This window comes from Neodiprion virginianus, chromosome 3, assembly GCF_021901495.1.
Source record: "Neodiprion virginianus isolate iyNeoVirg1 chromosome 3, iyNeoVirg1.1, whole genome shotgun sequence".
Lineage (NCBI taxonomy): Eukaryota > Metazoa > Arthropoda > Insecta > Hymenoptera > Diprionidae > Neodiprion > Neodiprion virginianus.
In genome coordinates this window covers 31,869,183-31,883,125 of record NC_060879.1, presented here as the reverse complement: position 1 = coordinate 31,883,125, position 13,943 = coordinate 31,869,183, and the positions used below count along the sequence as shown (strand labels likewise).

General features: G+C 43.2%; 1 protein-coding gene across 1 annotated transcript in view; it reads left to right on the top strand.

Annotated features, from left to right (window-relative positions):
- Positions 1-13,943, top strand: part of LOC124300594 (protein sickie) — a 173,584-nt gene that overhangs the window by 2,274 nt on the left and 157,367 nt on the right. Inside the window, exon 2 of the mRNA XM_046754863.1 lies at positions 9,193-9,290. Within this exon, the coding sequence (XP_046610819.1) occupies positions 9,228-9,290 (63 nt within the window). The 5' untranslated portion in view covers positions 9,193-9,227. The remainder of the gene's footprint in view (positions 1-9,192; positions 9,291-13,943) is intronic.

Here is a 13,943-nt window from a genome sequence, read left to right as displayed (position 1 = left end):
GAATATACTTTATACTTACCTTAGTTATAGGCAATAGCTGGCACCACGAAGAAGCGCGTCTTGTTGATGTTTCGCTTTGATTATTTACTTTTACCGATAACCAGAAGAGCGCGAGGCGGTTTGCTGGTTCCTCTTTTTATTTTGTTATTCATTATACACATAAAGATGTTTCACGTGAATCAATAGATTGATGAATGAATTTGGTGCCACGTATACTTTGACGATACATAGTATATTTTAGTTCGCGTTGGTTGATACGCGAGGGAGAACGAGACTGAGGTAGCCTGACGGGTAAGTTGTCGCATTGCTTATATACCAGCATCGCACCCTTCGTGGTTGCTACGTAAAAGGAGCTACAGTATTCAATTTTTTAAAACCTTTTTGGATACGAAACTCATGGGGCTGAAAGTATTATACTTACATGGCGCTTTCTTTACCCCTGTAGCCGTTGATGTGATAAAAAATTTTTTAGTCATTCGTTTGCCGTGATTTGCAGTTGAATGCACGAAGATTTCTATGTAATAGAAATAAATTGGGATAATGCTCGGAAAAGCGAGAAATTTATGTCGGGAGAGATATACGTTACACTTCGTGCTTTACTCGTCATTGGTACAATAACACCAAGTAGAGAGTATATATATATTCAAGATACAAAATTATATCAGGTGAATTACCCGTACAAAGTAAAAGAGGCGAGTTACTTTATGACATCGTTTACGTTGTTACCGCCAACCTCATGAGCTAGAATTAGACAGTATATAACTATCCCCCTATGATATATACATACATATACGTCAAGTAATTTATGTGCATTACGTGGGGTGAAATTGACGCATTAAGGCCCGACAACCATTATAGGTTGGAAAAAAAGCTCGTGCCGGATTTAGGGATATGCACATATACGTGGGTAAGTCCATAGTACGTCGTCATTATAGGAGTTACGAAAAATTTTGGAAACTGCAATTTGTCCTCATTTGCTCGCACCGTTCGAGTTTCCCGGTTAGGCATGTTGTTCACGAAATACACTATTTTGACGTTATGGCGGAAAAAAATAATGCGTGGCAAGTAGGCAAATCGGGCATTATTAACGTTGGTATGTAAATAAATATACAGTATAGCGGGGGTGGCGAAACGCGTTGAGTCGTTATCGCGCCCGACGCGTAAATCAAAGTCGCGTAGAGTGGAGAATTACTACATCATTAAACAGTATATATATTTAGCGAAGTGTTTTACGTCGTGGTAAGAGATTCGTTGTCAACGCAAAATGCAAAAACGGCGAGTCATCGTCCGGCGGACTCGCTTGCTCCGGCGATGCCAAGAGTGTGTGATCCACGTTGGCTGTACGGTGATCCTGCCGCAGATGAATGCCATCGCATTTATCACTTCGAGTACGTCTACTATGTACGAGCATCGCACATGCGAGCGAGGCGAGCTAAATGGACGCTAAATGGTCTGACTTGAAAATTATCGCGCCTCGTTTGAACGTCATCCTTGAGTAGACACCGACAATCACCTCAGACTCCGAAGTTGGTAATTAACCGTACGAAGGGCCTTCGGGATCGAACCGATTCGGTTAGTTCCATGTTTCGTAAGGCTGTAGTCCTCTGACTTCTACGTTTAATATTGGGAAGCACGGACGTTCGGACTGTTGATAATTGCCAAAGTTATCGATTCTTAGTAATGCAGGTATATACAACAGTCACTTAACTTACTGTTGAACATACTTTTGTAATAATTGCCTAAAGATCAACAAGGATAGTGTAGGTGTCGAGTTTTATTCTGAATCCAGAGGAAAACGACTGGTGCGGATGACAAGTTGTAGCCTAATTTGGAATCAGAGGTACCCTATAATCTTACGACGGGAGTCGTGAGTAAACACGTTGTGAACGTGTATCCGACGGCGAGCACTTATTAAAATCATTTGTCAGGCCGCCGATTAGCGTTAATGTTACTTTTAACGACGCACGCCTGCTAACAAACGGCGAACAGAGACCCTTGAAAACGATTCACGCGACACGCAAGTCGTAAAGTGATAAAGACGTCCGGATTCTGATGTAACCGTGGATCGGATGCAGGGAGGCCTTTGTCGTTCTCGCCGTCGAAGTGGTGAACGACGAAAGGAAAGGCAAGGCAAGGAAGGGAAAGCGAGAATTCGACGAGTCACGTTTGAAATTCCTACGGGACATCTGCAGGGAGGAAACCTGGAGCTGTAAGGGACTACGGTGTACAACGTCGCCTAGCCGGAGGTGCGTAGACGTCGTCGACTGTTTGTTGATATACTTACACCCGGCATTTGCACACGTCGGTAAATGCCTGTAGGTATACTCGTACTATACATATACGTAGGACACAATACGAGGAGGGTACATTGCGGCGAAGGGAAAGGCGATATACTCGTGTTGTAAGGGGTACTAATGGATGGGGCAGGATGCCCACGACGTCGCGTGTCTTGTGGCATAACCATAGACTACAAAGGCCAGATAAAGATAGGGTTAATTTACTTACCCTTCCGTGTTTAATCGATGTTACCGCAAGACAAGTACACATTTTGGTGTCGTAGGTATCGTCTATTGGTTATCAACGGGTTCAGGATCGTCACTCTATTTGTGGAGTGTGAAGGACAATTTGGATTCAGAGGTTCAAGAGGTTACATGTATATTAGAGTGGTTCACCGATTTTTTTTTTTTTTTGTTTTTCAGAGCGGATTCCTTATGAAACTGTTGTTTATGACGAAAAAAAATCGCCAGCAAGTTTGAGCTCGATCGGATGAGATTTAGAGGTCACGCTTTCGAGTTTTCGTTTTTACAGTGTAATAACACGTAGAAAAATGCTTACCTTAACTCACCGTCGATTTCGCGTGAAAATATATACGAAAATGAAATGTAAAATATGACGCGATTCCGAAAGAGGTGGTATTTGATGACGAAAAGCTCCGGTAGCACCGTTGGTAGCTTCCTATATTCGTTTTTGTCTACTATCATCGGTCCCCATGGGGATTAACTGCCAAAAGTAGGTTATCCGAATTTATGACGGAATCCGTATCATTATTCTTATCCAACAAAGAAATCCGTACTCCATCGTAAATCATGTGACGCCGATAACATTTGGGATTAGTTTCTTTTTAAGATGATAGATCTTTACCATGATTATTCTGCTGGTAAATTGTTGAGATGATCATATCGAGGAACAGAAGCAATCGCTGAAGGAAAGGTTGACTATACACCCTGAAAAAGATTTTGCAAACTACCGAGATCGTAAAGATTTCAAAACGGCACTCGTCGAGACGGCCTTATGTAGTAGTTATTGATGTAAAATAATGTAACGATAACCGAATTGTTACAAGTACGTTACTCGCTGCTCGACGTTCTTACCGACGGTTTGGCAAAGCGATTACTGCGTCTAGTCACGTAACATTTTTCGTATCGTATACAATTTAGTCATAAAGATTCTCTAAATTCCGCGTATACCTACACATATAAGCGTAGGGTGGATTTAACTCGACCGTGAGGAATTGTGTGCTTGCCTGACGCTTGGAATTCCCCTGAAATCAAGTCTTGCGTACATTATGATCTTGCAGTAGCAGCAGCAGTAGCGATTCAGGGGAGGAAAAATATTACGGGACATTGCAGACCTGTTATCAAAAAATGGTGTGAACGTAATTGACCTTTAGGAAAATTTTTCCCCACCCCAGGAGTTTGTAGACTTTAAAGACCTCATCTTCAGCGGCTCTAAAGCTGGTAGTGAATATTCCAACAGTTTTAACCAGCGAACGCTTATAGATGTAAGGAAAGTAAAACGAGAGTCTCGCAGGGTATGCAGTATAAGAATGCGGAAGCGTGGGGGCCGGAGAAAAATTGAATTGGTAAATTCGGCGGACACGGTGTTCTGTGCAGGAATAACAAATCGAATTTCCTGTCCTCCGGAGAAATCACAAAATCACGGAACACCATGACGGGGGTGGAAGCAGTGTTTTTTCCCACCACCCTCCCCTCCTCATCCTCCTCCTTCGTCTTCTTATTCTTCTTCTTTTTTTTTCTCTCCTTTTTCTCTTCTTCCGCTTCTCCAAAATGTCGAGAGTTAAGCAAACACTCCTCGAAGTGCGCAAGGCTCTCTCTTTCATGCCCTGCATACCACACTCCGCTTGGTTTGGGGCTATAAAACTGCCCACGAAGGGTTGAGGACCTGAGGGAACGTCGCCAGAGGTGCCGGATACTGGATTCTGGATCTTTCAAGCTGGATATGGATGGACTGCTCTCCTGAACTCCTCTGATAGAGATATTAATCTTTCCGTGCCCCCCGGTTAGCTCTGTCTTTCTCAGGATCGGCTGGCTTACGTGCGGCGAGGTGCCTTTGTGAGTTGCACTCTCTGGCACTCTCCCTCCCTCCCTCTCTCTCTCTCTCTCTCTCTCTCTTCCGTCTCCCTTACCCTCGCACACGTATGAAAAGTGAAGTACCATATGTCTGTGTCCAACGGATAAACTACGTCGGGTCGACTACCCAAGTTTCGACTGTGTACCGGGGGGTTTACAGCTCGTGGGTGCGTGACCTCGCCTTTTTCATTACTTTTGCCCCCCCCACATTTCGTCATTTTTTGCTCTCACCTTGGCCCTTTTTCATTGCAAACGATCCTCCGTAGATAAATATATATAAAAATAAGATGATGGAAAATAATAAGTTGCGGCAAAAAAGGTATGCGCGACGGTCCCGACGTCGGACGAAGGGTTTCATCGAGTACAGACACCCTCGTTACGTTTTTACGATTTCCTTTTATCCGCACGGTATAAAGTTCGTAAATTTTGCACCGCTCTATACCTAATGGGGTCTTCTTACCGGTCCGCATCTATTATCTCAACACCGAGTCTCCGTATCAGTTCTCCGCAGTCGTAAAATTAAGATCACTAACGTTCCTTTGATTACAAATAATCTATAAATTTTACAGATTGTTAAATAAAGGATGTGGAATCATACAAAGTCTTTAAAGTAAACTTGTCCGATACATGGAGAGCTGCGATAATGGCTACGAGTACTACAGGCAAAAATATTTCGCAAAGTTAACCAGTCACATAATCTATGTAATTTATAACGATTACTGCAGTTCAAAATTTACGGATAGAATTGTTTTCAATGTTCGCCTAAGAATTCGCCTACGGTCGTACGAGAATCAAAGATGTCAGTTCCGTGGTTCGGTGGTTCGGAGGAGTGTATTTACCGTCAAGTTCATTAAAATTCGCGCGCCTTGATCAGAGTCCCATTCATGTAAGCCCTGCACCTCTCGACAATCCCTACGCCTCGAAAGGCGGGTAAACTTTGTAAATTCAATCAAACCGGGTAAAAGTTTGATTTCTCATTGCATAGTCATTACGCGGCGTTGTTACTCATCCGTACTGTACGACCTGAGTCATTACACACGTATACTGTACGGTAATGAGGACAGGTGGTAAACCACGATCGTACGCAGCACGGAAAAAAGAGAAAGAGAAAGAGAGAGAGAGAGTGTGTGTGTGTGTGCGCTGCTCTCTCTCTCTCTCTCTCTCTCTCTCACGTCAAGAGGAAGGGGGTAGTGCACACCGCGTACGGTGTTGCACTGGGTTGTGTTATGGCATTGCGAGGGTGGGGACGATATCGATCCTCTGCAACGGGGAGTAGGTAGACCTTATGGTGCCGCGTCGTCCTCGTCGCCGGAACCCGAGGTATATACCACGTGTGTCTTCAGTTCAAGAATTAAACTTATTGTTAGTGCAGTAGAAAATATGTTGACATGTCTCGACTCGAATGATTCTCGGTCTTTTTCACTCGAAATTACAGTATAACGGTTAAATTGTTCTGCGTTTGGGTTTTGAAAATAAAGGAGACAAAAAAACATTTTTTTTTTCAGATTGTACTTCAGGCGTGGGAAAGTATCGAGTCGATCGGATGTCGAGTCCGTTGAGAATATTGCTTGTACGTCGGTATAGATCAGATTTTTTTTTCATATAGAATTTTGAAATTTGAATCATATCACATTAACGTGTTAACAAGGTAAGAAAAAAATATTTCCGAGATTTGATTTTTAGAGAGGCTAGATTGTGCGTGTATGTTATGTAAAAATACGCCGTAAGCATTGAATAGCGTGTGCAATGGCACAAACTTTCGGATATGGTGATTAAAGCGATACTTCCGTTGGCTGTTATCCGAGAGTAGATATCATCGGGTCTTTCAATCACTGTCATAGTGTAACCCTCAACACGGTGTCACCGTTGGCCAAAAGTATCCCCATTAGACCGATATAAACCCCGTTATCTCGGAAAGAAAGTTCCGTTTTCTGTCGTTGTTGTTTTTTTTACGCCTCCCCTTTCATTCTTCAATTCGTGAACTAAATCCGATAAAATATAGAACCCTGGCTAATCGATGCTTTGCCATTAATTTATTTATGGGGCAATAATGTACCGAGTCAGCGAACGGGCAAGCCTATAAGTATATTAAACGCAATGGCTGCTGGGCGAGAGTCTATCTTGCACCCCGTGTCAGGCCTCATTAGACAGCATGGGACCCCATATATATTGCCTCGAGGGGAAGCCCCGCGTCGAGTACTGAACCGGAAACTAACGACGTGAACCTCTCTCGTGGCCTGCACTTCCGATATATCGGATATGGATCGAGGCTCAAAGCCATCGGATACATCCAGTGGAAACCAATTTGTTGCATCTTATCTCGTAGGCCTCGTAAATACTGAGATACAAGTGAAATTTTACACACGCCAGGGTTTCGGATTCAGAATTATTCGGGAACTAAGCGAGTGAAAGGAAAGGAAAGTAGAAAGAGAAAATGAGAAAGAGTTTCAAACGTAAATAAAAACCGAGGTTAGTTTTGTTCGTCGTATCAATATGTCAGGTCAATTTTAATGAAAATCGACGATTGTTTGAAAATTAATATACCTTTGAATAATTTTATTTACGTTCGGTGTTATTTTAGTTATCTAAACATCCGCTCTTGGTATGTATTCAAATAGTGTGAATAGTATCACTGAAACTAAAGCCATTGAGAAGCTCTTTCACAAATTGGAAATTTTGGCGAGTTTGAGGATAGCGATAACAAATTTAATCTCTTATTATCTTCCACCAAGTCTCTCCTTTTTGCCGATGTGCTTGAACCTTGTAGCACTTGACCTTGTCACGGGGTTATTATTGTATAATATTCGAGGTACTTTATCCTTAGTTGCTGCAACAGGCGCGCCTCTCCGTTCTCGACTGTTTTGATTGTAGACCCGTCATTAATCACCGCCAATTCTTGCATGATTGATACGTTTTAGATTCGATTAAATTTTACACGCGAGCACTCTTCATTTCTCTTAATTTAGCTAATTGAATCTTTCAGCTGTTCACATAAGCGTACATACATTAATAGACGAGAGCGTAATTACACGTCTAGCCATTAGCCACTATCGTCTTAATTTTTATTTTAGGGTTTCCATTAGGATGCGGACTTTCATTCGATTATTTAAGAAAAACGTGAAAGACTATACCGATGGTACCATTGAATTTTCCTTAACACGGATAGCAAAAAATCCCGAGAAAATTGCCATAATAATGCGAAAATGTACGTTAGCAATTTTTTTACGATGATGTACGACTATAACACGCTGCAGGTTCTGCAGCGTATAAAACCCTGTTAGAATCTCTTGGATATATTCGATGGCGAATCCAAGGGAAAAATTTTGCTCCCCCGGTGTTACTCACGGCTTCCTAGCTCCCCGCAGCATCCTGGACAGGCTCTCCCCCGTCAATTGGTACCTGGGTCACGTACCTCTTCGTATTGACAGCCAGCCAGCCAGCCAGCCTGCCTGCCTGCCTTCCTGCAGCCTCATGCTGGCGCGTTTCGCCCTCTGTACCCTGCCTGACATCCCCTGGCCTTACGGGGTATTGCAAACGCCCAGTTGCTGGGAAAATGGTAAAAATGTTGAAAATGTAGGAAACTGTGGCTGGTTAGGAAAATTCGAACAGTGTATTTGAAAAAATTCAATCATTTGGGAAAATGCTGTCCGTACAAGCTTATTGTTAGCAGCATTCGGAAGATCCGGTTAAATTGTGCTCGGTTGGTTGGAAAATCTGAGGAATCGGAGATATTTCCAGAAGGAATATGAGAAATTGTTGAAATGTATTCGCAGGTGACTTGTGTCACGTTTTCGAACGAATGCTTATGTTGAGTCATATTTATAGTGGCATGCGTCAGCGGGTTTTCGAATATAAGGGTCGTTTTTTCAATTCCCCATCACTTTTGTACCTTTAGTTTCTCAGTTTCGCTCCAACTTTCAAGACCGGTTTTCAAAAAGCGGTCTTCAAGATAACCCCTCCGGTTCTGTGGCGTAACTTAAATCTTGAAAGAATTTAAATTATGAATATGTATTAATTTTTTTTCCAAATACTTGTCCCAGTAACAAATCAGCTTTTCGATAAAAAAAAATCAATTTAATGCCTTTTCAACATTTATAGGTCGTGGTTTTCAACCGACCGCAGTTTCCATTCGTCAGTGCCAAGCTTCAAGTCGATCATTTTATGTCTGGCTGTTGCACGAATGATACGGCATACCGGGATTCGCGCGAAAAAATTCCCCCAGGCTTGAAAATATCTCTCGGTTGATAACACCGTGTGACAACAGATTGGGGAGAGGTTGACGGGATCTTTGCACGTGTAAGAATGTGTAAATCGATGATCCGCGATACACTTCTATAAATCGGCGAGTAATCGCGGTTCGGATTCACTGCCGTGTTCGGTTTACGCGACCTTGAGATGACCAGAAGATCACAGCAGCCCCATCGGCTCCTCGTACACGCGTTTCACCCCTCAGGGGTCGTGATGAGGATGACCTTCCCGGGCGAACGACCGCGACGTAGAGGGTCGTCGGTCGGAGGCTGTAAATTGCAAGTCACCATATCCAGGCATGCAATGCCGCCTGTTCGAGGGTTGGGACGGAACCGGAAGTCAACTGCTGGGACGTTATTTACTTATTTGTCTTCCTCGCGTTCCCCTGTACGCATAGCCGAAGGACCTCGTAGAGCAGAGCTCGACGACTTAGCCGGGTCGTCGGCTCGACTTATACTGTATATAGGTGTGCAAAATCCGGGCGTTACATCCCTCGATAATGTCCCAACATATCACGTCCTGTACCGATTTATTGTTATGTCTAACCAGGATTTTTCGCTTCTAATTTTTCTAGGGATATTCCAAGTTCACTGCAGTGATGTCCTAGCGATGAACCTGCAGGTCCAGACGGCGAGTCAACGTGCGAGGTGCTCCCCGCAGGAGACCGTCAAGGTAAGACTCACACGCCGTAGATCGTATGGTTTAACCAAATTCTACCACAGCTTATTCCTTGGACCTCCATTAGTTGTATGGTATTGAAAGAACCGGAACACCCTTATTGTTTTTATCACCAATTCCATTAAACGTGTATCATGAACGTGAGAATTTTTAGGTTTACAGGATTATCCGTTTCTCAACGTATTCACTAACAATTTCAACACCATTATTGCATGTACACAATGCTTAAATCGCTATGTATACTTTTACACGTGGTACACGCGAAATCAATATTGGAGTATAAATTCAACGCCACTTCAATTTTCATTTCGATACGAAGGAATGAGCAAATTTTTACTGTGAAAAGTAAGCATGGTGTCCAGTGGTCCTGGAAATGTCCTTGAATTTTTCTCGTCCTCCAAAAGTCCTGGAAACTATCCTTGAATTTATCTCGTATCCTGGAAATATTATATATAAATATCCTTGAACAACCTGAAAATTTCTTGAAAATTTCCTGGGAATGTCCTTGAATTTGTTACAGATTTTTTACGAAACACTATGTAAATTTTCATTCGTCATGATTATAAAAGATTTGACGATACGGTAAAACATTATACAAATAACGAAGCAACATCTTTAAAGTATTTTGAAGATTATTTATTGACAACGGAGAAAAAATGATCGGTCTTGAAAAAGATCGACCGACTGATTATATACGAGCTATAAATTGCAGGGTATGAAAATTCTTGGTTTTCAAGCTTGACGTATTTCAAGTTACATGAAAATTATCTGCAAATCCTGTAGCACCTCGACGTCGACGGTGACGATGCTGAAGTCGCAAGTTGTGGACTTTTGTATAAGAAAAAGGCAGCTCACGCCGCGGGGAAAAGTTTTAGCGAAGCGTCGGGTCGTGCGCCCTGAATATATTCCTCGCGTTAACCGAAAACAGTTGCGGTTGCGGGTTAACGCGGCCCGTGGCTCGAAAATGCGGGTTTAGCTCGCGGGGGCGGCTGCAGAGAGGTGAGAGATTTTTGTGGGGGGTGGGGCGAGGAGGGGAGACGAAGCAGAGCAGAGGAGAGCGGAAGAGGGTGCGGAGGACCACGCCCCGGCCATGAGGATGAGATGATACGCGCCCCCGCCTCCATCCCTCGAGATTCCCCGGTTTGCCACCCCGCGCGAGCCATCCCCGAGTCGGATAATTAAGGGTACAACAGGAGACTGCTGCCGCCGGGTTCTTCCGTGAAACAGGGGAAACTCGGAAACTAAATGTTAAATTGGCTTACGCCAGCTTACGGGCACAATGCCTGCCCTGGCAAATTTCCCTATTATTTCAGACATTATCTAAACGTTTCTCATCTTCTCTTCCGGATGCCCGGAGGTACGTCGCGCCACCCTCTCGATTCGCGTCGGGATCGGGTTCTCCGGTATAACAAAACACCGAATATAACACTCGAGTCGATTTTCTTCTCCCGGTTGACTGTGTGCGACTACATATATTTATCTACCTAGCTTCGTATCATTGTCCCGTACTCCGCACCCTTCGCAAATATGACACCACACTTTCGATGGGGTAGACATGTGCTCATTGTGTAGACGTATACTTGGATACTCGCTATGCATTGTACCAGGTACGGAGACGCGCTCAACTCGATTTCGAGAGAATGAATTCGGCACACCGAGCCACGTAGGAACACGTAAGGGGCGGTACGGGGTGTTCTAAAAAATTAACACCGACGGGAACACAACTCGACGTGACGAAAAGCTTGTTGAGTAAATATGTAGGTGTGTATATTACAGTTGGATCTCGCAGGAACGCATTATACGTGAAAGTACTGCCGTGCCAAAGAACCACGAAGACTTGCGAAAAATGACAGAAACGATATTCAACTAATTATTCAACGTCACGTATGATTCTTTGGTACTCGTTAAAGCAACGAAATCAACTTTATTCCAGGTATTAAACGTGCCACTTTTGATAGAAATTTGAAACACTAACGCAGATTTAGACATACTTTCTACTTATTCCATGAGAATAAATAAGTTATTTGAAATTTCTTTGAAATCTAATGAAATCTGTACCACAATTGCAACACATTATCTCACATGGCTGAAGGTCGTTGTAAATCCAATCCTACGATGAGATATGAATTATAATCAAACTCAGGTTCCAGCAACGTCTGATTCCAATGCATTTATTTGACTAGTATCACGTAGATGTACCTCGGAGAGCGGAGGGTAAAACCTTGTACAAGGTATCGCGAAGGCCGGTTGGTGGTGGCAGCTGTCTTTACACGCGGATATCACGTAGGCTGGTTTATCTCTAGACTCGTCATCTCGAGTTTCGCTGACGAGAGCACAGCCGCCATGTATCCAAGCCGTTTACGCTGTGCAGGATGACGTTCCTCGATTTCAGCGGAGGTCCTCACCGACTTTCTCCGATAATCGTTTTCGGTTCGTGACGGATTTCACCCGGCTGACTCTTTCCACCACCCGGCTGTAAATTACCGGTAATATTAATCTTCGATTAAACCTTATCGCAGTTCGAGTCCTCGGGCAGGCAGGCAGCTGGAAAATTCGTTGGTGCGAAAAAGTGCCTTATCTCGGCTTCGACCGACGCCTCGCTGCGTCGCGACGCCTCGTGGAGCGCGTGAAAATGAGAATGGGGGAGACGGAGACGGTCCGGGTACAATATGCCGTTGCGACGTCGTCCCGACCCTCCCCAGCCATTCCATTTCCCGTCGTTCCGGACCGTTCTCAAACGGCGGAGGGAGAGACGCCGAAATGCCGGGCCAATTTCCAGAGCCGATAGCCTATCGATATCAAATGTTAGAATTCTTAATCAACGCTTTTCGGCTATACGCGGAATTCTCTGCAGTTCCCGGAACAGCGAGATTCGAATGTGAAACGTCCCCAGCAGCCACTTTAAGCGCGCTTTTCTCGGCTTCAAATGTTTCCCTCTTCTTTTTCTTACTTTAACCGTTTTTTCCCCGTATTTTTCGGCCGTTCCTTCTCCTTCTTTCTGGGGTGAAACGCTGGGGTAGCCGATATTTGTCGTCTCCGAAAAGCGTTGGAGTAAACTTGATCTCTCTCGACCTAAATATCACTCGAAATCCGAAACGACGGACCATGCTATGCGGCTCGGAACAAAAGTTGAACAAGATTGAATTATTCAACGCGTGGGGGGTGCATCTATGCCCGGCTCATCCCTGATATCCTTTTTCCGCGAACGACGACCTGCCCCTTGGATGATCCCTGATGTGATGCTGCGCTGCATCCTGGTTCTGCAAACTTGTCCGTTGGTGGTCAGACAACCAACCCACGTTTCTTGTATGTTGACAATCTTTTTGGTCAAGCTGCGATTTTCCTTCAATGGCATTCGATGAATATGTGGCGAAAAAAATGAAAGTAAATATATGGCAAGAGAGAAGGAACGTAGAAAGAGAAACTTTAAACGAGTCCTGTTAAGGGAATTCTATGCTTCGGAGAACTATCAAAATGAATGTAATATCCGTTTGTGCTCATTTTTGGTACGAATAAAATATCCGGCTTTTATTCTCAAGGTGTAACTATTGTTCACGGTGAAATTCATCTAGAATGAATTACTCCGAAAATTCCTCTGCATAACAGTGTTTCATTATACAAATTCGGTCGATTCAGGATTACAAGAAAACGGTTAAAAGAAATCAGAGTAATTACTAAAAACTTGAATTACCGCTGATAACCTGATAAATTTCTTCAATAGTTATTCAATCTGGAATCAGGTTCAATTCATGCTCTTGTCACGCAAAAAAAGTCTTCATAATACATATGACAATAGATTATCCGTCTCGTCCTCGATCACAATTTTTTTATTTGTTCGTCCAGTTCATGTTCGCATAAAAACGACGGTGCATATTCCGTCGATCAAATCGTCACACCATCTGGCGTCCCTCCATTCGCCATCCAAATATTACTCAGTCCTCGGCACGTCATTTGACTGACGCAGCTTAATATTTTGCCCTCGTGGCCGAAAGGGTTAATAATTATTCGACACAGTTCGGTGAGCTGCGCGGCAAAGTTTAGATACAAATGTACGAATTAGGGGATGAGTTGTCTATACCGCGTGCAGAGTGTTATACTCGGATAATCAAGATCTCCTGGATAAGCCATTGCAAGGGAAAATCTGATGGTCGAATAATTCTTGGTACATATCGGAAAGATATTTGAAGAAAGAAGTGATAAATCGTTTCCAAAGATTCTCCCGGTAAAGTTCAATTGAAAATTGTCTACAAAATTTTTATTTTCTTTAATGAGTTTAATTTATTAATGAAATGTTGTCCAATTCATGCCTTAAATATGATTTTGTGCGTTACATTAACAAATGAAGGAAACCCACAGATCGTTGAATCTTTCAAGGCCTTAATATACCTGTCAAGAGTACGTTAATTGTAGGTATGTTAAAGTTTATGAATTTCTGTCAAATCGTTCCTCGTTATCATTTTACACAATAAATTGTTATCATCCCTTATAGACTGTAATTTACACCAAGTGGATGTAACCGTGTAGCTGAAAATTGTTCGCGTTTACCAATTCTGAAACGATATAATCGCGGGAAAAGTACAGTATTCCGCATACGTTTTCGGATATCATGTCACTAATGCAGCCCGTGAAATAGCAAGTCTAGTATAT